At 52.7% G+C, this 22,146-nt stretch overlaps 1 protein-coding gene across 3 annotated transcripts in view; it reads right to left on the reverse strand.

Annotated features, from left to right (window-relative positions):
- The window catches only part of SAMD4A (sterile alpha motif domain containing 4A), a 108,888-nt gene that overhangs the window by 24,540 nt on the left and 62,202 nt on the right, over positions 1-22,146 (reverse strand). For all 3 annotated transcript variants that reach the window (XM_075712667.1, XM_075712666.1, XM_075712665.1), the window contains exon 2: positions 17,759-18,277. In XM_075712667.1, coding sequence (XP_075568782.1) covers positions 17,759-18,277 — 519 coding nt within the window. The remainder of the gene's footprint in view (positions 1-17,758; positions 18,278-22,146) is intronic.

Here is a 22,146-nt window from a genome sequence, read left to right on the forward strand (position 1 = left end):
ATGGGACAAAAGCAATAAATCAGTTGAAATCCATCAACAGGGCTGAGCATCATAGCAGCAGAGCCCCTCCTGTGCCTGCTGCCTGGCTGCACGCCCCGGCAGGGAGAAGCCACCCCGAATTTCTTGCAGGAGAACCTCTGGATTAGGAAATATTTGTGCCCTTTGAATGAAGGAGAGACGCAGGGGAATGGGCAAGGAGGACACGAGCTAATTGCCCCCTTTTAGGAGGCGAAGGGCTGCTCCGTCAGTGCTCCCTCTTACAGGGTGTACGCAGCAGCTGATACCCTGCAGCATTTAAGCCATCCTCTCCCCACCAAAATCTTGCAAACAAGAGGCTATTTTTGGCTTAAATCCAGCCCAGATTCCTTCCCGAGCTGCAATACCCTTGCAAACTGCTGCTCTTCCATCTTAATTTTACGTCCCCTAATTAGAAGCCGGTGTCGGCTGGAGGAGAAATAATGAACTCCGCAGGATGGCCAGGAACAATTAGAAATCATCCAGTGCAACATATAAAAATTAGTTCCACTTCTTTCCCTGAGATAATGCAAGGCCGGAGTCCAACGGGCCATGTTTTACTAAACCACAAGCATTTGTACTGAGCTATGAGTCAGTTCACACAACTTCACGAGACGCGGCAGCGACAGTTCCTCTGCAAAGGACGCTACAGGCAGAAAAAGTCGGCAGCTCTTTGAAACCACCCCAGCTCCTCTTGGTACCCGGCATAGATTATTTAAGAGCTCTTAGCACGGGCTTAACTTTAGGCTCCGCTTAAGCCTTTCGGGCTGTAACAGACACCGCTGAGCAACACGGTTTCTTGCAAACCCTCACACCAGTTTCCATCAGCACTCTGGCTACAAAACCGCTGCGAACCCCGGGCTGGTACCTGCCTGGCGTGCACACATCCCTCCCTCTTCTAATTTGTAACCCTCAGAAAGGGGATTAATAAATGTGCATGGTTATTAACGCTGCTACTCGGTGAAGCAGCACTTTCTTGAAACAGAAGGTGTAGCTCATGGTTTTCAGTGTCAGTTTAGTCCCTTCCCCGCTTTTGCGAATCCTGTGTGGTTTTTGGATGATCCGAGGTGAACCCGGGGCTGCTGACAGCCGAGCTGGGACAAGCCACTTATTCAGTCTCTTTCTAAAATAAATGGTCCACGTGCGCTTTAACTTCAGCAGAAGAAATACAAGTGTGAGTTTATAACCTCACACTTAAGCCTTTTTTTTTCCTCTCTTCTTTTATTACAAAAACATTAAGCTTTAGTTTCAAAAGGAAATCTAATATATTCTTCCAGGGTAAGATAAGCTTTCAGGAGGCGGCCAGAGGCACGCCTGCCTTTCTGAGTGCCGCGGTGGTGCGAGCCGGACGAACAAAGAGAGGAAACCACCGCTCTGAAGTGCAAGCCACGCTGGCACACCGATCCCCTGCAACTTGTAAGCGTGTCCCACTTTTAGTTCAGAAGTGTTTTCCTGCCAGCCGCAGGCTCATTTAGGCGGTGCAAGAGCCATCGCTCCCCAGGGACCCACCGGTCACGCTGCAAAGGCACTGCCTGGTCCGGCTCCTGCCACCCGGCTATCGGATGGGACGGAGGCCAGCGCAGATCATGATCCTCCCCACGACAAGCGGGCTGGCATCGCATTTTTTGCTCCGCCACCGCGGCTCTGAACAGCCGTAGGGGTTGTGCTCAGCCCACGCCAGACCGTGTTTCCTTGCAAGAAAGCTCCTCGTGGCCTCCAGATCGGGGTCAGCTGCAACTCAGCAGATCCTGCTAAATATAACGCCTCTGAGATGAGCTTGGGGTGTTTTGCATCCTAGGGAAAAATGTGATAAATAACCTGGAGCCAAGAGTGCTGCGATGTATGAGGTGTTGCCGAAGCGCTCTTAGGCTTCAAACCAAGCTCGGCTTAATATTCCCAGGGCAAAAAAAAAAATTAAGAGAATGGAGAAGGGGTGATGGTGCTGATGAAACCGTTCCGGTGTGCCGGGCTCCCCATCGCAGGAGGCGGATGCAGCCCACGCTGCCGCGGGGATGGAGCAGCAAGGAGCATCCCCGTGGGGCCACCACCTCCCCGCGCAAAACCGGCTCCATCACGGCCCAAGCACTGGCTGGGCTGGCAGGCACGGCAACGTGCTCAGAGAAACTGTGAGGCTGCAAGTGCTTTCCCCGTGAAGCCCTGGGTTTCAGGGTTTTGGTTTTGTTTTTTTTCCCTCTCCTCCTTTTTGAAGTGGTGTTGCCTATTTTGGTAGGCAAGGGCTATTTTCAAGAGGGTTTTTGTTCGCTGAAGACCATGTGGAACAGCGTCAGACGTTTGTGTTGCGGTTTCTCAGGGGTTTGGGCCAATTTTTCAGCCTGAGAAGGAAAAAGCCACCCATTCCTGTAATTAGAGCCGAGGAACCGGGCTCTGCAGGCAGACCTTCCTCCAAAGCGGCGGGCGACGGCCGACGAGGCGCTTGCTTTCCCTCTGCCCCAGCGCGCCCTTCCCTAAACCTGGCTTAAAGTGCTGCAAAAGTCCTTGACAAGACGCACGTGGGGCTGATGTGAGCGCTTCCACCCACTGCTGGGTACGGAGGTGCATTCAGACCGTCTCCGGTCCCCGTGTGCCCTCCACCGCTGCACGGTCCCCACCGGGTCCCCGATACCCAGAGGACCTTTACAAGGACCTCACAACCCTTTATATCAGCGCACAGTCCATACAGCAGATTACAATTCAGAATAAGGTCCTCCCCACGGCTGGAGAAAGGAAAAGAAGTGCTGCAAGGTGCATGCTGAACTCTTTGGGAGATGGTTGTTTTTGGTTTTAGTCTAAAAATGGCACTTCTTGGCTGCAAAGCTGGTTACGGTGCATCCTCAGGCAGTGTCTGATGATGTACAATTCCTTTTCTGGTCTGTAGGCACCTGGAGCAGCAGCTTGACCCCGATTTGCTATAGGAAGCGGGGATGTTTTTAATCCACCGAGGCCACACGGTCCCTTGTGCAGCCCGGAGGCACCCCACGGAGGGGGAATACTGAGCAGCTCCCGCAATCCTCCTTGCAAAGCAGCCGCCAAGTTCAACTCGGTCCTCTCCTCCGCCTCCCCCTTGCTACCCCGGTCACGAAGCACCGTCCCCTCCAGGAAGGCTCCCCCCGCGCTGGCAGCCCAACGCTCGTGGCTTTTCCAGCGTTTTTGTGCCGGGGACCCTTGGAAACAGCCGCCGGTGGGTCACGCTGCCCGGCTGGCACCCAGCCTCCTTCCTGGGCACCTCATTCACCCGCTCTCCGCGCCGCCGCAGGCAGCTCCAGCGTGGCCGAAGCAGAACCTGATGGAACATTTTTCGGCTCAACATCCCCTAACCCTTGGAGCTTTTTCTTTGTGCCCTTTTTTTTCTTTTTTTTTTTTTTTTCTCCCTGGGTTTTGTGGCTGTGACTTCAACTGTGTTCGTACGGTGCTGGATAAACCATGTCCTTGCTTCTGAATCGGGCGCTGATATAAGCCGTGGGGGGTGAAACCAAGGGTCCTAAATGCAAGCAGCCACGGGGTAGTTGTGTGCATTAGGTAAAAAAAAAAAAAAATACATATATAAGCAGAGTGCTGTCTCGAGCAGAGAAATTAGGAAGAAGCATAGACTGCAGAAAAGCCCGTCAAGCAAACTTTTTTTAAAAAACGTGACATTTTTAAACACAGTTTCCTGTTCAAGAAACTGGACAGAGAAACAATAACCCGCTTGTTGCTGCTTTCGCCAAGCAGCGCAATGCGAGGCCTCATCCAGGCTCAGCCGGGGAAGGGGACGTCTCTGCTGACCGCAGAGGGGTTTGCGAGCCCCTGCGTGCATCCACACGAGCGGATCCACGGTTTGGCTCCGGCAGGAATTGCTGTTATCGTTATTTACTCATTTGTGCGGCAGCAGGAGCGGGGCTGCATCTGAAGACACGTAAACGCAGCTCTTGGTGGCTTCGGCAATCCGCCGGGATGCGTTTCTGGAAGGAAGCCCAGCTCGTCTCGCCCAGGAGCAGGAGCTGGGGAGCTGCTTTTGAGGTCCTTGCGTGGGGCTTCCCACCAGAGCATCTGGCAAGGTGGGAGCAAGACAGCCCGGGTGTGAATCCCGCCCGCGATTTAACTTGCAGACAAAAGGACGCACGAAATGGCAGCCACGGCGGGAGGTGGGAATCGGTGTTGGGGATGGGGGATTAGAGGCGCGCTGCAAGAAGGCGCTGCCCTAAACCATGATGCTCTCTGGGTAAACGCGCTGCCCTCATCTCCAGGGCAATAAATGTGGTTTCTCTCATACATTTATACACCAACCACAGAAGAAACAGTGTTTGCCCCTGGGGAATCCCGGTCCATTAATAACAACGCTGCTGTGCTGAACCAAGCCTCCATAATTATCCCAGAATTCACTGGGTTTTTTTGCTACAGGCTCCTGCTCACGGATCAAGCCGGATAAACGGCACTGGGACGCAGAAACTCTCCTTCCTACGGTCCTTTTCCACCCAGAAGAGATGTCCAAGAGCATCTGCTCCGCTCAAGCAGCAGCCAGCGCTCCCCACTGCCTCCACCAGCTCCTAATAAGATCCCTGGCCTGAGGAGCATCTGCCTGCTGGGACCACCAAGAGCATCAGCTTCTACCACACGTTACAATTCAGATGGAGAAACCCCTCTACCAGTTACAGTCACTTCAGGAGGCCAAGCTGGAAGATGTACATGCTTTACGTGCCAATACGCAACCTGTGGGAAACTGGGAGTAAGAAAAGAATGGTCTTAAGCCAGTCGAGTGGAAGGGGCGAACGCAAAACCTCTGGAATTGCCCCAAGAAACTGGGATCCAATAATCCCTAAAAAGTCATTAAAAATCTGTGGAGTGAGTGCAGGGAGACAGCGTGCCTTTAGGATTGACAACGTGCGTCTTACATGGTGTACGTCCCACAGTCATCACCCCGCCAACATCAGGGAAATTTCACCCAGAAAGAAACAGGACTTTGCTACAGCTCTGTAGCCTTCTCCATCCTCACCAACTGATTTGGGATTTGCTCCTCCCTCGTCTCTTTTTACCCACTTTCACTCATTCAAAAAAGCCATTTAGTCCTCCTCTCTTGTAGGCACCATGGCCCGGATTTCGCAAGACAAATTCCTCTGCGTGTCAGCCTTATCTACTTCCTCTGGCCTCCAGCTCTCGGGGGTTCGCACGCCCCATCCTGAGCACAATCCATCTGGGCTGGTGATGTCTTATTCCTTCTCCTCTATCTTCTTCTTCCAAGAGCATAAAATCTTACTGGCTCCAGGTGAGAAGAAAAGCCTGTGGGGTCTCGGAGGCCACCGAGGCGCAAATGCAGTATCCAGTTCCCCACTTAGAATCAGAATCACAGAATCACAGAATGGTTTAGGTTGGAAAAGACCTTTAAGATCATCCAGTCCAACCAGTAACCTAACATTACCAAGTCCACCACTAAACCAATTAAGGGGAGAGTAGTATTTCATGTTTCCTGGCTTGCTGGCTGGGTTATTTATAATGAAAGTAAAAACTAGGAATCACTAAGGTTGGAAAGGACCTCTAAGATCATCAGTCCAACCATCAACCCAACACCCCCATGCCCACTAAACCATGTCCCAAAGTGCCACCTCTGCCCATTTGTTGAACCCCTCCAGGGATGGGGACCCCACCACCTCTCTGGGCAGCCTGTTCCAATGCTTGACTACCCTTTCCATTAAGAAATTTTTCCTAATATCCAATCTAAACCTCCCCTGATGCACCTTGAGCCCATTTCCTCTCATCCTCTCGCTTGTCACTTGGGAGAAGAGCCCGACCCCCCCCCCCCCCCCCGCCCCCTCCTGTCAGGAGCTGCAGAGAGCGATGAGGTCTCCCCTCAGCCTCCTCTTCTCCAGGCTGAACACCCCCAGCTCCCTCAGCCGCTCCCCACCAGCCCTGTGCTCCAGACCCTGCCCCAGCTTCCCTGCCCTTCTTGAGAAGATGCAGAGGCCACTGCCCAGCAGGAACACCTCCTGACTCCCCATACTGCCCCAAATACCCAGCTCTGCAATGCTCCCCAACAGTCCCCAGCAGCAATGGGATAGCCACGGCTGCTATCATAAAACATGCATTAATTCTTTCCCATTATTGCTCCAAATTAACTCAGCTCAGCTTTCCACCTCCTCTACATACCAACAGCATATGCATCCTAAAAATCTGCCCTCATCATCCTCCAAAACATTCCTGATTGCTCAGATATTGCCTTGCATTCGAGTTATGACACAGATTTCTGCGCCGGCTAACACGAGGCTATATTGCTCAGCAAACAGGGGGGGAACTATGGTTACAAGAAAACATCGAATGCGGAGCAACCAGCCTCAAATAAAATTGCATAACGAATGGGAACAGCAAACTGGAGGGGAAAATTAAAAAAAAAAAAAAAAAAAATTCAGCTTCAAGGCTGCCAAAACTGAGCCATTGATTACAGCGCATTTGATCTATTTGCATGCAGAGAGCTTTGCTTTGGAGCCGAGATGGAAACAGAGTCTTAATATAGCTGGAGAGAAAATATCCTTCTTGCACTCTCCTAACTGCACTTTGATAGGAAGCAGCCACAGAGCAGATGGTGCCTATATATAATCACCAGACCTATTATCCCAGCCTCTTTTAGTAATTTGAAGGATGTGATAACCACAAGGAGAGCGGCAAATATTCCCCCTCCCTCCCTCCCTTCCCCCTGCTAAGAAAAATATCAAAAAAAAAAAAAAAAAAAAAAAGAGGAGGAAGCTATAATTATGGTAACGATTAAAAGAATTTCCAAATGAAGTAAATAACTATTTTGTGCACTGCTCCTTTAAACCAGAAGTCAAAAGTTAATTAAATAGCAGCATGTTACTGAGTCAGGAGAACACAGCAAGTCCCCGTGCAACGCCGCAGTCGGGAGGAAGACTGGAGTCACTTCAGATGAATCCAAGCCCCAGCACTCCCTTCCCTCCCTGCTGCCCTCCTGCCATTTCTCTGCAGCTGCTGTTTGATGGCAGGGGGAAGGAGAGCTCATCTGTCTCCATTTCTTAACTTGCCAGAGCCTAGAGTCGCACGGTTTCAAAGGATGGGCGACGGAGAGGCGATTCTCTCCGGGGGTTTCTTGCCCCGTGAAGATGCTCAGGAAGCCATCATAAAACTGATTTTTATGATGTTGTGAGGGAAGGCTGGAGAAAGGGGGTGTCGGGAGGCTGTCGTGGAGGAGCAAGAAGGGTTTTGGAGGGGGGTTGCATGCCTCTGCCAGCATGGACCCTTCCTGCCCTTCTGTGGCTGCCTGCTGGGCACCCCAAAAGTGCCTGCTGGCAACTAGGAGCCCAGGGGTGAGCTGGTGAGAGGAATCCCTGGCTGTAGGCAGCTGGAGGGATTACTCGTCAGGCACTTTATGGACATAAGTTAATAGCGGAGGAGCTGAGGAGCACCCCCGGGTACCCGGCTCCCAGCCACGGGCCGACAGCGGCTCTGGCGGTGCTGCAAACTGCAGATGGTTTCTGCACCGCTTCCAGGCCAAAAGCGTGGTTCATTGGCGACAGGAATCCCAAGGACCGCAGGATAACGCACAAAACCATCGCTGCTGCTTCTTAACGCCCCTCCCCAAGACACCCCGGTTGCTGTACGGAAAGCGGACGCAGCGTTGGAGTTGCAAGCTTCCAGATCCCCCCATGCCAACTTGCAGGTCAAGGACAGCGTCCTACCTACCCCCCACCGCCAATGGACAAGCAACGTGCTAACGGCCGGGCAAAACCAGGGCCTGCAATCCCTGCCCTGAGCGCTCACAGTCGGTGATTGCACTGGGATGTCACAAGCCGAGAGGGTGGGAGCGTCCCCCGGTGCTGCTGGAATAGAGGTTCCCAAATTCGGCGGCCTCATTGCAGCCAGGAAGCTGCAGAGCCATCGCTCTGTGCGTAGGGTATGGGAATTTAGGAGCGGTGCCCTGTAAGGAGATGTGTGGGTACATGCAAGGATCAAACCTTGCACCTACCAGGTTTGAAGGAAGCAATGGAGTGGCATCCCGGAGGATGCGTGTGTGACATGCCCTCTCCAGGCAGGGATGGCCCAGTGCTCCCCCTCCTCTTCACCGGCCACCAAGACCAACCACCACCCCCTTCACCGCATCCCCAACAACGGGGCTGTTTGCTAGGGCTACGGCAGGCCACATCACGTGGATTATTTAAGTGCCTAGAAGCATCGTTTGGTGCCATGAGGGCTGGTCCAGGAGCATCCGCGTTGGTCTGCACCTACCAGCGGCCAAAAGCAACCGGTGACATTCATGCATGCTTCTGTGCCACCCACGGTATCACCTGGTGCAAGTCACCGCCGAGCCCAGCCTCGAGGTCCCCTCCTCTCTTTCCCTTTGGGACCGCAGTAGGACCCCTGTGCCTTTCGCTGACATCTCTGCCTCCGAGCATCGTGGCTGACGAGGGGCCGAGAAGAGGCAGGACCACAAGATCCAGCCCGCTGCCCACGTGAAAACCCACTCGCTGCAGCACGCTCGTGGGAAACGCTTTCGCTTCCCTGCCTACTCCCTCTGCTTGGCAAGCAGGTACCCATCACTCGCTGCCTACAGCAGGATCGGTGCACAGCCCAAAAGCGCTGCCGGCTGTGGGCTGCACATATGCCCTCCGTCGTCACTTGCTCCTGTGCGAGAGCAGAGCGGGCACAGCGGGGAGGACCCCATCTCCGTCTCTGTGCTGTCTGATGCCCGGGGTAACATCAGCTCTGCTTTGCTAACCGCATCCCCCCGCAGCCAACCGCATCCCCCCACAGCAAGCAAGAAACCTCTTCTTCTGCCCCGAAGGCTGCGTGGCTGTGCATCCCCTACGAGTGACGGTAACCGCGAACAGCAAGTCCCAGCTGACCAGGAACAGGAGAGCCCCCCTCCCAGATGTTGGCCTGGGGACAATGTCCAAAGCCAAGTGTTTGGCAAGGGTCAATGGGTTACTCATTGGGGTTACTCATGGGTCACCATATAAATCCCCACCCGCCTCCCCTTTTTTCCTTCCAGGGCAGAGCATGGGCTTTGGGAAGACAACAGTTAGTCTGGTTAGCTTTGATGACAGTCTAAGAGCCCCATGGAGATGCATGGCAGGTGGGGCCTCAGCACCAGGTTGCCCTTTATCAGCCCACCCCCCTTTTTGGCCAAAGACACAGAGAGAAGAGAGACCCTCCGGGAGCAAAGAGGTGAAGGGAACGTGCCAAAGCAGGCTCAGAGGAGGAACAGAAGGCACTGGGGCAGCTAAACTGAAGTCTCAAGGGTAGAACAGGTTCTGACCATTGCTCAAGTACAAGAGTCCATCAAGACATTTCAATACACTGGGTTAGGAAACACTGAACACAACAACACGGGTGCTGAAAGGCAACAGACCAGAAGGTAGGGCCAGACCAATTTCCTGCCCAAAGTGTCTTCAAGCATCTTCGCCTTGAACCCTTGCGAGCAAGTGCACAGCAGAGATCATAAAATCATAGAATCGTTTAGGTTGGAAAAGACCTTTAAGATCATTGATGTAAACCTAACACTGCCAAGTCCACCACTAAACCATGTCCCTAAGCACCACATCTACATGTCTTTTAAATACCTCCAGGGATGGGGACTCAACCACTTCCCGGGACAGCCTGTTCCACTGCTTGATAACACTTCTGGTGAAGAAATTTTTCCTAATATCCAATCTAAACCTTCCCTGGCACAACTTGAGGCCATTTTGTCTCATTCTATCACTTGTTACTTGGACCGTATGATAGGGCCACCCTGATCTCTTCCATTTAGACAAACCCTTTTTTCCAAGCAGTATCTTCTGCTGCATGCCCAGATTCCACAGAGCAGGGGAGAGCAGTCTCCCTCCTTGCACCCAACCAGCCAGCGACCACCTCAGGGGCTGCCGTGGTCCCAGGGTGGGATGGCTCACCTGGCCGCCTTGCTTGGAGACCAGGTCTGGGCAGCGTGGGAGCTGGGCTAACGGTGGGATGAGGACATGTGGCCGACCCATCAACAGAGCAGCTCATGGAGAACGGGCACAGCTTGCTCTGTTTTGATTTTGGACACCTCCCTGCTAACCAGAGGGTGAGGGACATGGTAAATGAAGCGGCCTCAACTGTGGGAAGGGGCGTTGGCTATAAAACACAGCTCTGCAGTGACTACTCAAGAGCAGTAGCAGATTTTCCCCAGAATTGCTGACACCCCAAAAGGCCATCACTCTTGTCCTCCACCACCATCTCCAGTGTTTGATGGCTTCCAGGTTGAGGACAGGTGACCGTTCATCTCCTTGCTTGCTGACTGATGGTCTGCAGAGCTGTGGACCGTATCTCCCAGGGACCAAGTTCTTTGAATTTATAGAGGGGCCAGGAAATCTGTATCTGCTGTTCAGAGCTGGAGTAGAAGATTACGGTTGGACTCGATGATCTTAAAGGTCTTTTCCAACCTAAATGATTCTATGATTCTATGTTGTCCTCGCTCTCAGTCCCGTTTGCTGTTTCATTTGTGCATATTCTGTGTGGATTTGAGAAAACAACGCTGCTCACACGTTATCTTTTTGTACGACGACTCTGTTTTTAAGCTACAGAATTAGCAAGACATTGTAGCGATGGGACCCTGGCAAAGTGGGTGACTCCTAGAAATGTTCTCAAACGGTTACGTGCAACACTAGAGGGCATGAGCAAGACAACAAATACCCCCTCTACCACTGCTGAAAAGCTCAAGTGTAACAAAGGCCAATGAGCTTTTCTCAGTCCATCAGTAAAAGAGAAAAAAAGCAAACATTAGAGTTCCCACCTGGCAGGATGAGTGCCAGGGTGCCAAGTCTCAGGGCACAGCACAGCCAACTGAGGAACAAGTTTCTGAAGGCACTCCGAGGACAAAGCTCATCACCCCCCAGCAAGAACAGTACCTTTGTTTGCTTCACTGTTGTAACCTTATTAAGACTTTTGCACTCTTTATTTTTGAGCAAGCAAAATGGCACATTTTGCTAACTTTGCATGGGATGCAACATGTCGCCCTGCGTAAATTAAACATACGCTGAGGACACACAATCCCCTTCAGGTGTTGTAAATCTACACAAGAGGAGACCGTTGTACTTGCAAGCTGCCCATCAACCCAACACAAATCGGGGTGGTCCTGCGGGTTAAAACATGCAGTTATCCTGTTATCAAGCTCAGTTTGGATACTGGGTATGATGACAGGGTCATCTCCGGTGGCTGGCAGTGAGCTGTTGCACAACAGTGATGGGGATGAAGAGTCAGGAAACCCACACTCCGTTCATGACCAGCGGTTTCTTGGTGACATTTCTTCCACCTCAATTCTCTGATGACCTGGGGAAGAGCTCCACCATCTTGTTCATCTGCTCTCTCACTAGGGAGTGCAAAACTGGGGCAAATGTAGGCAAAATCCAGCAAGCCACGTCATGCACACACGCCGACATACAGTTTAGTAGCTGCAGATCTACCTGTAGTTGGGATTGAGTCTCTTCTGAGAAAGAGCAACATGACAGAAAGCCCTTCCCAGGGCGGCAAGGTCTCCACAAGCCGGCACTGGGCTTGCTCCAGTGCCAGCAGCCCCTGGTGGGATCCTCACTTAAGGGTCCATGGGACAGTCCTTCCTTCTGCAGGGTGCCCTGCTGCCACCAGTATCTCTACGTTTCTTGTGGTACGGGGAGTTTGATCACCAGTACATCTTGCTGGTGCCACCTCAGCATGACTCTGAAACGTAAGCATTTCTTGAGAGCTGGCAGGTGCAAGGGGAGAGCCATGAATCTGGACTGGCATGCATGGAAGGAAGTACGCTGATTTATTCCTTCTCTTCAGCTCTAGCACAAGGTAAGAGATTTTTCTTTTTCAGGACAAGGAGGTTATATAGGTGAGTATTTCTCCTGAATTGCACTGCTCGCTCTCCTTCCCTCCTCATAGACAAACAACATCAGTTTTCTGGCAGAGGCTCCCATGGGAAGGGTGTAGCAGGTCTGAGCACCTGGCATCTTTTCTATTGCTTCAGAAGCGGAAGGGTGGTAGCAGACTGGCAAACAGCTTTGCTGGTCCAAGGAACTCCCTGTTCACTCATAGGGGAACCCAGGCAGCACAGAGACACTGAAATCCCAAAGAGTTTGCAACATCTCTCCTGTACCAACACAGCCCTAATGCCTGGGATTTCTGCTCTGCCGGATATTCCATAGCAAGGTCTCTGACTGTACCTATCCATCACTGACCTGTGATGCACACCATCACCTCGTCCCCTGGTGCCACCCACACCAGCCCCCCAGCTATTGGTGCCCCTCCAAAGGGACCCAGGGCGCGCACACCAGGGTCACATTGGGTGCGCACCCAAGGGCAAGACTGCGGGGCACCACCAGCCACGCACTCAGATGCCACCATTACCAACGTGGCGACCTCCTCCTCTTTTTGGAAGGACAGACAGCAGATGGACCCCTAGACACACAAGGCTCCAGCAAGACCAAGCGCTGCCTACCTTCTCCAGGGCCATTCCTCACCGGGGAACCCAACATGCCTTTGCTTTACGGCAGTGCTACAGCTGATACAGAGGCTGGGCAGAGCTCCTGTCCTCCAGGCAGGGTGACAACTGGAGACACTCACCTGGCTGAAGTGCTGCCTGTGCTTGGCAGAAGCTGTCTCTTCTTCTGGGCACGTACTGGCATAAGGAGGTCGTCGCTCCTCTGCCAGAAAGAGCCTGCAACTTCTCGCTCTTGATTCAAATGTTTGGGGCAAACTGCTCCTGCAGTAAAACCAAGACCTTCTGCTCCTGTGCAGAGACTCGCCCCTGGGAACCTGCTCTCCACGGGGAGTTTAAGTGCCCCGGCACTACACCAGCGGTGAGAGCATAAGAAAATCTCACCATACATTGATAAAAGAAGTAATACTGTTATCCCCAGGTTATACACTGGGAGCAGAAGACCAAGACGCTCATCCAGCAGACACATCAGAGCCAGGAACCGAATCCTTACCTCTTTAGCTGTGGTTCAACAGGCTCGCTATTGCCGACTGGAGTTGCTATCACTCCTGCCAAACCTTGTGCTTTTCTTTCTCTTTTCTTGCTTGCAGACCTTATGGTCCCATTCAGACCAGTGTACCTGCACCCCACCTTCTCAGCGCTGGACAAGCATATTTAACAGCAGACCCTCCTTCTCCTCTGCACATATTCCTTTCTGAGCAGGTGGAAAACACAGGGTTAAGCTATGCTGTACTTCCATTTGACAACCAAACCCGGCATGCCATCACAGCATGCTCAGGTGGAATCAATTACACAAGGGAAAGGAAGGAACCCGAGACCCCACGCGAGAAGCTCTTGGTCTGCATCTTTGAAAGCCAGCCGCTTTTTTCTGTCCTTTCAGAGTTTCCAGGCCCCGTCTCGACTGCAAAGGTGTTGTGCAACCCAGGCATTTTGCAACCACTGCCTGACTCGGCCGCAGAGCCGGGGCTCTGGGCTTCACCCTGTCCCACCACGCCTGGAGCAGCTCTGGCCTCCTGCCCACCTGCGCTCCCAAGCCCATGCCGAGGCTACCTTTACTCCTGGCACACTAAAGCTTGGTTTAAAGTTGCAGCTCAAGCTCTGCGGGCTGGGCTGAGAAAGCAGAGAGAGGCCATTATGGTGATGCAGCGGATGGGCATGAACTTCCATCGCTTTGGTTGAGTCCATACCCTCAGATCGCTCCAGACCCAAACCTATCCCTTATGACACTGGTCCCGCTCCTGAATCACCATTACTGTGTGTCCTGGTTTCGGCTGTAATAGAGTTAGTTTTCTCCCTAGTAGCATGCATAGTGCCGTGTTTTGGATTTAGGATGAGAAGAATGATGATAACACACTGATGTTTAGTTGTTGCTAAGTACTGCTTATGCCAGTCAAGGACTTTTCAGCTTCCCATGCTCTGCTAGGTGCACAAGAAACTGGGAGGAGGCACAGCCAGGATGGTTGATCCAAACTGCCCCAAGGGCTATTCCATACCATACGGTGTCATGGGCAGTATAGAAACTGGGGGGGTTGGCCGGGGAGCAGCGATCGCTGCTCGGGAACCGTCTGGGTATCGGTCGGCGGGTGGTGAGCAATTGCATTGTGCATCACTTGCTTTGTATATTATTATCATCATTATTATAGTGTTATTATTATCATTACTATCTTACTTTATTTCAATTATTAAACTGTTCTTATCTCAATCCAGGAGTGTTTCTCACTCTTACTCCTCCAATTCTCTCCCCCATCCCATCGGGGCAGGGGCAGTGAGAGAGCAGCTGCGTGGTGCTGAGCTGCTGGCTGGGTCTAAACCACGACACTGTGGTAAATCCAGAGTGATGCTTTCAAAGTGCTCCAGGCTTGCCCTGCAAAGGCTGGAGAATTCCAGCACCATCTCCTCAAACCTTGGCTAACACCAGCCAGCACTGTTAAGAGAGAGCTGGAGATGAAGCAAGCCTGAAGCAAGTCTCAAAGCCTGGGTCTAGGTCGAGTCAAAGACAAGGACAGCACAAAGCAAATTGTCACGTGAGCTTCACCTACCCATATTTAAACCCGACACTGTAATAGCATTACACCTAATTATGCCACAAAACCAGACGAAAGTACCTCGGGCAAGATCACCACATTACTCCTCCGGGAAAGACTTTGCCCCGTTTCGGCATCAGGAACAGGCAGCGCCTTTGCAGGGACGGGTCGGGGAAGGCTGTGCCCTGCAGGGTGTTGCTGGATTAAGCCCCTGCCCAGATAACACTTCCAAGTAAGAGGGAGAATTTAAAAATAACAACACTAAAACCTAAACAAACAGTAACGGTTTGAAGGCTTTGCTTTGGAATAAAAGATTAATGGACATATTGATTGACTCAAGGGGCTGGGACAAAGGCTGACAGCCGTGTTTATTTTTTAGCATCTGTCTGTGGACTTACTGTGCTTGTGTCCGAGCAAATATTGCACTAAGGAAGCTTATGAACTAACACATGAAGCGTGGTCGGGTCGTTTCCAGCTCAGCCCGCAGGTTGTCTGAACATGCTGTCACCAAAATACATTCGCAGGAGTTACAACAGCTGCACATTTAGGAGTAGAATGGCCTGGAGATGTGTTCAGATGCCTCTGCAAAGCTACTCAGCCTTAGAAATACGTGTTGACCCCGGTGTGACGCCTGGGGAAAAGGTTCCCTGAATATGGGCTCTATAAATCTTGCAGCTCAGAGCAAGACAGCGCGAGCGAGCTGCCCCGGCACCATGAAAAGCAGCCACCGTGGGATGCCGGGAAGGACCGGACCGGGCAAGGTCTACTGCACCAGGACTTACGGCAGGGGATGCTGCGGCAAAGCGAGCGGCAGAGACGGAGGAGGGACGCAGCCTTCCAGGAAAAGACCAAGGTCAAGTGCAGGGCTGTACAACCCCTGCTGACAGACCCCCAAATGCTCCTGTTCCAGTGCTGTGCACACCTAATTCTAGAGAATTTAGGAAAAACCTCAGCAGTGTGGCAGCTTGGGCACTGCTGAGTAATTTGGCTGTTGCCTGGGTTTCAGCACCTTCTGCTAATACTTGGGGACCCCGTTGGGCAAGAGGCGGGTCGCTGCTTCTGCTACGAGATAAGTCTGTGTGCAAAAAGACTCAAAGAAACACAAATGGGGTTTTGAAAAGCACCCTTCAAGACCTAATGCATATTGCAGAGCTCCAGCCACTGTCAATGATTAACCTGCTGCACCTATCAGACGTCCCCGCTTCCAGCTCTCGACGCGAGGAACCAGATCCCTTCGGAAGCCACCTCTTCCCACTGCCTCCCCGACATGCACAGCCTCCGAACCGCCAGGCATGCAGATACCACAAGGAAGAACCTCTCAAAAAATCATCCCTGGGGAGGTTCAACAGACCGATTTCAAATGCATTCACGATTCCTCTCACCCTGCCTCCTTGTTAAGCCTTTCCTATGCAGCTTGGCCACCCTGAAACAGCTCTGCTCCGCAGCGCAGGGCCCCAGCTCTCGGAGAAGCCAAACCTCACACAATCCCACGGCAGCAGGAGCCAGGGCTTCAAAGATGGGGGACGGGATGGGCGTGATGTTTCAGGGCCGGTGGAGAAGCTGAGACCCTTCTGCTAAATCCCCACGTGGCAGAGCAGGCAGCGCTGCCTGCAAGGATGGACGCTGGAGAGGCAGGGACCAGAGTGCTACAGCAATAAACCCAGAGCCGCGTTTCTTATCATCACTGATTTGAAACAGCACCTAAAAAAAGCACCGATTACAGGAGAGGAAAAAACCCAGAAGCCTTAAGTGACCATTTTACAGCTTTCAGCTTTTTAATTGTGGGTTTCCACAGGCTGACAGAGAAGCCAGAGCCCTTGCTGCAAGAAGCTGCTCCTCCCCGAAGCGCTCTCTGCAGCCCGTGTATCCAGGGAGGTGCCGAGCGTCTTGAGAGAGACCCCCGAGGGCTGGAGCCCCTCTGCTGCGGGGCCAGGCTGGGGGGCTGGGGGTGCTCAGCCTGGAGAGGAGGGGGCTGTGGGGAGACCTGAGTGCGGCCTGGCAGTGCTGAGAGGGGGCCATAGGAAGGGTGGGGGCAAGCTTTTTAGCAAGGCCTGTTGTCACAGGACAAGGGGTGATGGATTTAAACTAAAGGAGGGGAGATTTAGACTGGACATAAGGAAGGAATTTTTTACGCTGAGGGTGGTGAGGCACTGGCACAGGTTGCCCAGAGAGGCGGTCGATGCCCCATCCCTGGAAACATTCCCGGCCAGGTTGGACGGGGCTCTGAGCACCCTGGGCTGGTTGGAGATGTCCCTGCTCGCTGCAGGGGTTGGGCTGGGTGGCCTCTAAAGGTCCCTTCCCACCCAAACCATTCTATGATTCTATGATTCCATGAACGCCTCAAAGCGAAGGAGGACGTCCAGCCTTGCAGGTGAGATGGTGGCAGTCACCCAAGGTGACAGCAAGGCAGGCGTGACAGCCTCCACAGAGGGAGCGGGTGGGCAGAGGAGCTCCTGAACCCCGCTGAGAAGATGCTTTGCTCCTCCTCTCGCACGGATGGCTCACAGGCATCAACGGCTGCTTTAAAAAACAGCTATAGCTGCACTACATCTTCACGCAAAAGCGGCGATAAATCCCCAGCCATGGTGCTCTGCAGCGTCTCCGAGTGTCCAGTCCTTGGGCTGGGCTCTGCACCATCCACTGCTCCCATCAAAGCCTGGCAGGGTCTCCATGGGGGAAGAGCTACCCAACTCTCCTGGAAAACACTGAGGACTGTGCATCTAAACCCCCTGATCACCACCAGCTTCACACCTCTATGTGCTGCAGATACAAGGCAACGTTTTCAGATATGCCCTGAAGATCGTGGATTCCAGCCCCGCTTCCAAAAACGATCCCTGGGCTTCAGGGCCCCAATCCCATTTTCTCCCATTAAGTCCCCAGGTCACTTTTGGACTTGCCTCAAGTCCCCCTGCTCACTTTTGGACACGAAGCATCAGCTCCCCGCTTGCTTTAGGACCTCTTGAAACGCGAACTGCAAATCTCCACGGAGCTACACGAAATAAAAGGGGCTCCCTCCGATAATGCACATTTTTTGCTCTTACAGCTTGGCTGTTTTTCCCTCCTCTCCAGCTGCCAGGTCTTTAAAATCCCACAGGACTAGAGAGCGGGGTTGGGGGGGGGAAGGGCAGGCAGGAAATAAAAAAGCAGGTAGGGGAAAGGGGAAAAAAAAAGTTTTCTATGGCCCAGATGTACCTAGCCCCTCTGCTAACCACAGCAAAGCAGTATTTTCTAGTGGGATGGGGGGGACTGTGCTGTGAAGAGCAGCCGTGGGTGGCCATCCCCAAAGCTTCCCGTGGGTACTTACTGGTGCTTGTGCTAGTGCCGATGGTGTTGATGGTTGTGGGGACGGAGGAGGAGGAGTAGAGGGGCAGATGGCCGTTCTCGCACGCCAGGTTTTTGTCCTGCCAGCTGGAAGCGCTGACGCTTATGCCCGAGTCTCGAGAGTTTTGCCATCCGTTGAGTTTGTCGTCGGAGTTTTGTCTTTGGTGATAGTAGTGCGTCTGCCCGTAGTCCACCGAATCCGACCGACCTCTGCTCTGGCTGCCGAAGCCACCCGACGTGCGGTCCTCCAGGTGGTTGAGCCACATGGCCAGGGCGCTCCTGTCCTCTAAGGAGGTGGCCGGGTGTATCAAGGCGTAGGACAGCAGCTGCCTGCTCTCCTCGATGTGTTGGTTGTGTTCGATCGAGTGGGCCAGGATTTTAGGCAAGAGTTTCATGTATTCGACTTTTGCCTCAATGTTTCCAGGCTTCAGTAAAGGCAGGTGGGTTAACAATAGGGAAATCACTTTATCCTTGGATTCCTGTTGCCATTGGTTAATGATTCCTGTTGAAGGAATAGGGGGAAAAAAAAAAAGAGAATTGAGAAATCGGCAGAGCCAATAAAGAAATAAACAGACCCTCGCAGGGTAAATACGACATGCCAATGGGATGCCTGCATGCGTGATGCCACCGCGTGAGCATCTCCCAGGAATGGGGGGGTCACCACTCTCCAAGAACTAAGGTCACGGCAAGGTGTGCTGAATTGGACACCGAGAGTTACCAGACACTCCTGAAAATCACTCAAAAAGCAGAATTATACCCACCTCTACGGCCACGTAGCTCCACTGCTGTTGTCCTAATGTTAATCAAAGCCACGATTCGGCCAAATTTTCCATATTGTTGCAGATTACACAAAATACTACGCGAAACCTCTACGTGGATAAACTTAACCTTTTAAAAGCACTGGGTGGAAAATGGAAAAGGTCACAATTCAAATGAGCTAACACAGGCAAGAGGCACAGAGGGCGAAGGGAAGAAGCACCCCAGCAGGAGGGCAATACCCAAGCCGAGGTGTTGGTCCATCCGCCAGCCCGGCACGATAAGCTGCCCCAAAGGTATTGAGGGAAGGGCTCAGCTGAAGCAGCCACAGAGCTATTGTTCCTCTGTTAGCTGACGGCAGATAGGAGAGGTTTTAGAAGGCCAGAATAAAAGCAAACATAGGGTTTAGCTTTAAAAATATGCAAAAGGAAAAGTCAGGGAATTACAAACCGGTCACTTCACTCAAACTTCATGGAAAACTGATGGAACAAATAATGAAACAACCTATTTGTAAGCACTTAGAAGATAACAAGATGATAAGTGACCGCCGACACCGATTTGTCAAGAACAATTTAATTTCCTTCTGCGACAGAGTAACTGGCCTGTGAATAGCCGGAGAAGCAGTCAGCACCGTATATCTTTATATTCATTAGGTGCTGCTGCACATGGCTTCCTCAGCAGCACACCAGAGAAACACGCTCAGGCGAAACTACTCTAATGTGGGCACACAACTCATCAGAAAACCATACGGAGAGAGTCATTACTGGTGATTCACCATCGGACTAGGAGGATGTGCTGAGCAAGGAGACTCGTCCTGGCTCTGACACTACCCAGTATGTCATCGATGATACGGGTGACGTGATAAATGTATTCAATGTGCAGGTGTCACGCTAGGAGAAATGAAAACACTCCAGAAGACTGGATTAAAAGTCAAACGATGTTGAGACCTGGAGAAAAGTTAGGAAAAAAACCCAGCTACATTAAGTAGGGGCAAACACCTGCATGCAGGTGGGAACAAATCGCTGTGCGGTACCAGGCGGGGAAGAGCCTGGGGTCAGGAAGCATCACAGGCTGAACATCAGCCAAAATGCCATGTCGCACATAAAAACCGCACCAGCCAGCCTGTCATCTGTCTTGAGAGGTGAAGACCGGCGTAGACAAGCTGCTCTCCATGTCTCCTGGGGATTGCAGTAATAGGTTGGAATTGCAGCAAAGGTGAATGAGGTCGGACGTGAAGAAACTACCTCCTACAGGTAGGGCTAGTGATGCGCGGGGAGAGATTGCCTACAGACATTGTGAAATCTCCATCGCCAGAGGTTTTTCTGACCAGCTTATACAAACACCAGCCAAGGATAGCTCAGGATCTACCGAGAGCACCCAACTGACACTTCCCAGCCCCAGGTCACTCTCTCCTCCAGCGTTTACCAAACCCCTCCATGAAGCCTTCAGACTTTCAGTCCCTGTAGCAGGCTGTGCCTAAGGGTGCCACAACTGAACCATCTGGTGAAAAAGGACCTCCTTCTGTTTGCTTTAAACCCACTGCCCAAAACCTCACCAAGTGAAATGCCCTGAGCTCTCATGTTATTAAAAAAACCCCAAAACCTTACATTCTCCCTCCCTGTCTTCTGTCTCCTATCCATACTGTAGAGGAAGCTGCGCTAAATCATTGATTATCCCCATATCCTTCATGTCGTTTTGAGCTAGGGTAACCGAACCCACACCAGTGAAATGAAGATCTGGATGTCCATCAGATTTGTTCTTGGGAAGACCCCCGCTGCCATCCAGCAGCTAACCCAAGCCTTCCACCACCCCCCCACGCCGTGACCCAGGAGAGGGCTATTACCGTGGGGCCTTTTCCCAATCAGGACCAAACCCTGCACGTCGGTTCCCCGACACGACTGCGGTGGTGAGCTTCACTCGCCCCTCCGGCTTCGCCATCCCAGTTTGAAGGCGTGCAACCGTTTATAATAGGAAGCCACTAGATGGCTTGCTGGAAACGCCGACAGCTCTCGCTGGAACTTTCTGCGGTGGTATTTACTTCTCCGCAGACCCACCCCTCCTCCAGAGCTGTTTCCCGACCCGGCCGACGGCGTGCCCAAGCCATCTCGTGCCGCTGTGCCGAGGGGTGCAAGGGACATGGCGTCACACAGCTTTGGTGGAGAAGGAACCGCTTTGTTTGCAGCAGAAGAGAATTTTGGTACTCTGGGTGCGCTCCTGCGCCCGCGGAGATGCTGTGAGGTTGGTTTTGGTGCTAAAAAATGGGATTTGGAAAACCAACGCTCCAGCTAATTGAAGTTGTAAAAAACACATGGGCGTCATGGGACTCAAGGTTCACCAGAGCATCTCTGTATTTTCCATATGCAGATGTAACGCTACAGGCAAAGCTTCCTGTTGTGCTTAATCTGGTTTCTCTGTCCCCTTTCCCTCCCCTCCTTTCAACCCTCTTGGGTTGAAAACCCACCTTATTTTCTCCCCTCCTCCTGCAGAGGGATGTCACCCATTCCCTTATCACCTCCACGGTTTATCATTGCCGTCGGGGCGATTCGGCAGCGCTTTCAGGCTGGCACAGCCAAACCCCAGCCCAGCACCATCTGCGGGGAGAGGCTGCGGGATTTTGCAGCAGCTTGGATAAACTGAGAAATCAAAAGAACACTAAAAAAAGGCATGCAAGGCACTGCTAAAAGAAATCGGTGCCACTGGTACGTAGGAACCAGGTAGCAAAATACATGCAGAAAAAGCAGAGCCCGGTGCAAACTGGGCACAGGGGAGGAGGAGGAGGATGGGGGAGGCAGGTGGCCATGGCCAGACTCCTCTTCCTCGCACGGGGAGGGGCTGGGCGTGAAGGTCACCACTGGAGAAACACAGGACGGTGCCAGAGCCGCTTCTTGGGAAATTTGCCTCAGACCTCCGAGAGATTTGGGGGTTTGAAATCACAGCCCCAAAAAGATGGAGCACTGATCCGAAAGCCAGTGGCTGGTGAGGAGCCGGGCGCCCTTCCCTGCCCTGGCCCGGGCAGGAGCTGCTCTCCTTCTCAGCCAGCAGCAGGATGTGCACAATTAAACGAAAATGGAAAATAATTAGATCAGAAAGAGGTTTGGCGCTCTCAGAGACAGGGTGGAAGGTCAGGCTTAATCCTATCTGCCAGAAAATAGAGGGATCTGGAGAGGGCGGCGCGGGAGGAGGAAAGCTGGAGCTACCTCTGGGCAGGGGGAGAGGGGCCAGCGACCCCCCCCGAAGCCCCTCTCCACCCTCTCCCCAAACACAGGAGCCCCCACTTCAGCTCCCTACCTGCTGCCACGCACTCCCGGACATCGGGGATGCCTCACCCTTTATCGCCAGAACGATCCCCCCTCCCTGGGTCAGTCACCGTTAGGATGTGTCCCAGTTTTGGGCTCCCACCTCCCAGGGTCCCGGCACGCTGCCTGCGGTGGTGTACGGGGCTGCGGGCACTAATCACATTACGGCTTCATTAGTTCCCCTGGGTGCTGCTTCCAAGGGTGCCTGATGCTTCCCATCACAAGGCTTTCGCTGCTCTAAGGGATGGCAAGACTTGATATTTGCAACAGGTAAATCTGAGCAGAGAGAAAGCCCCCAAGTTAGGAACTCCACCTTGCC

This window comes from Pelecanus crispus, chromosome 6 (genome assembly GCF_030463565.1).
Source record: "Pelecanus crispus isolate bPelCri1 chromosome 6, bPelCri1.pri, whole genome shotgun sequence".
Taxonomy (NCBI): domain Eukaryota; kingdom Metazoa; phylum Chordata; class Aves; order Pelecaniformes; family Pelecanidae; genus Pelecanus; species Pelecanus crispus.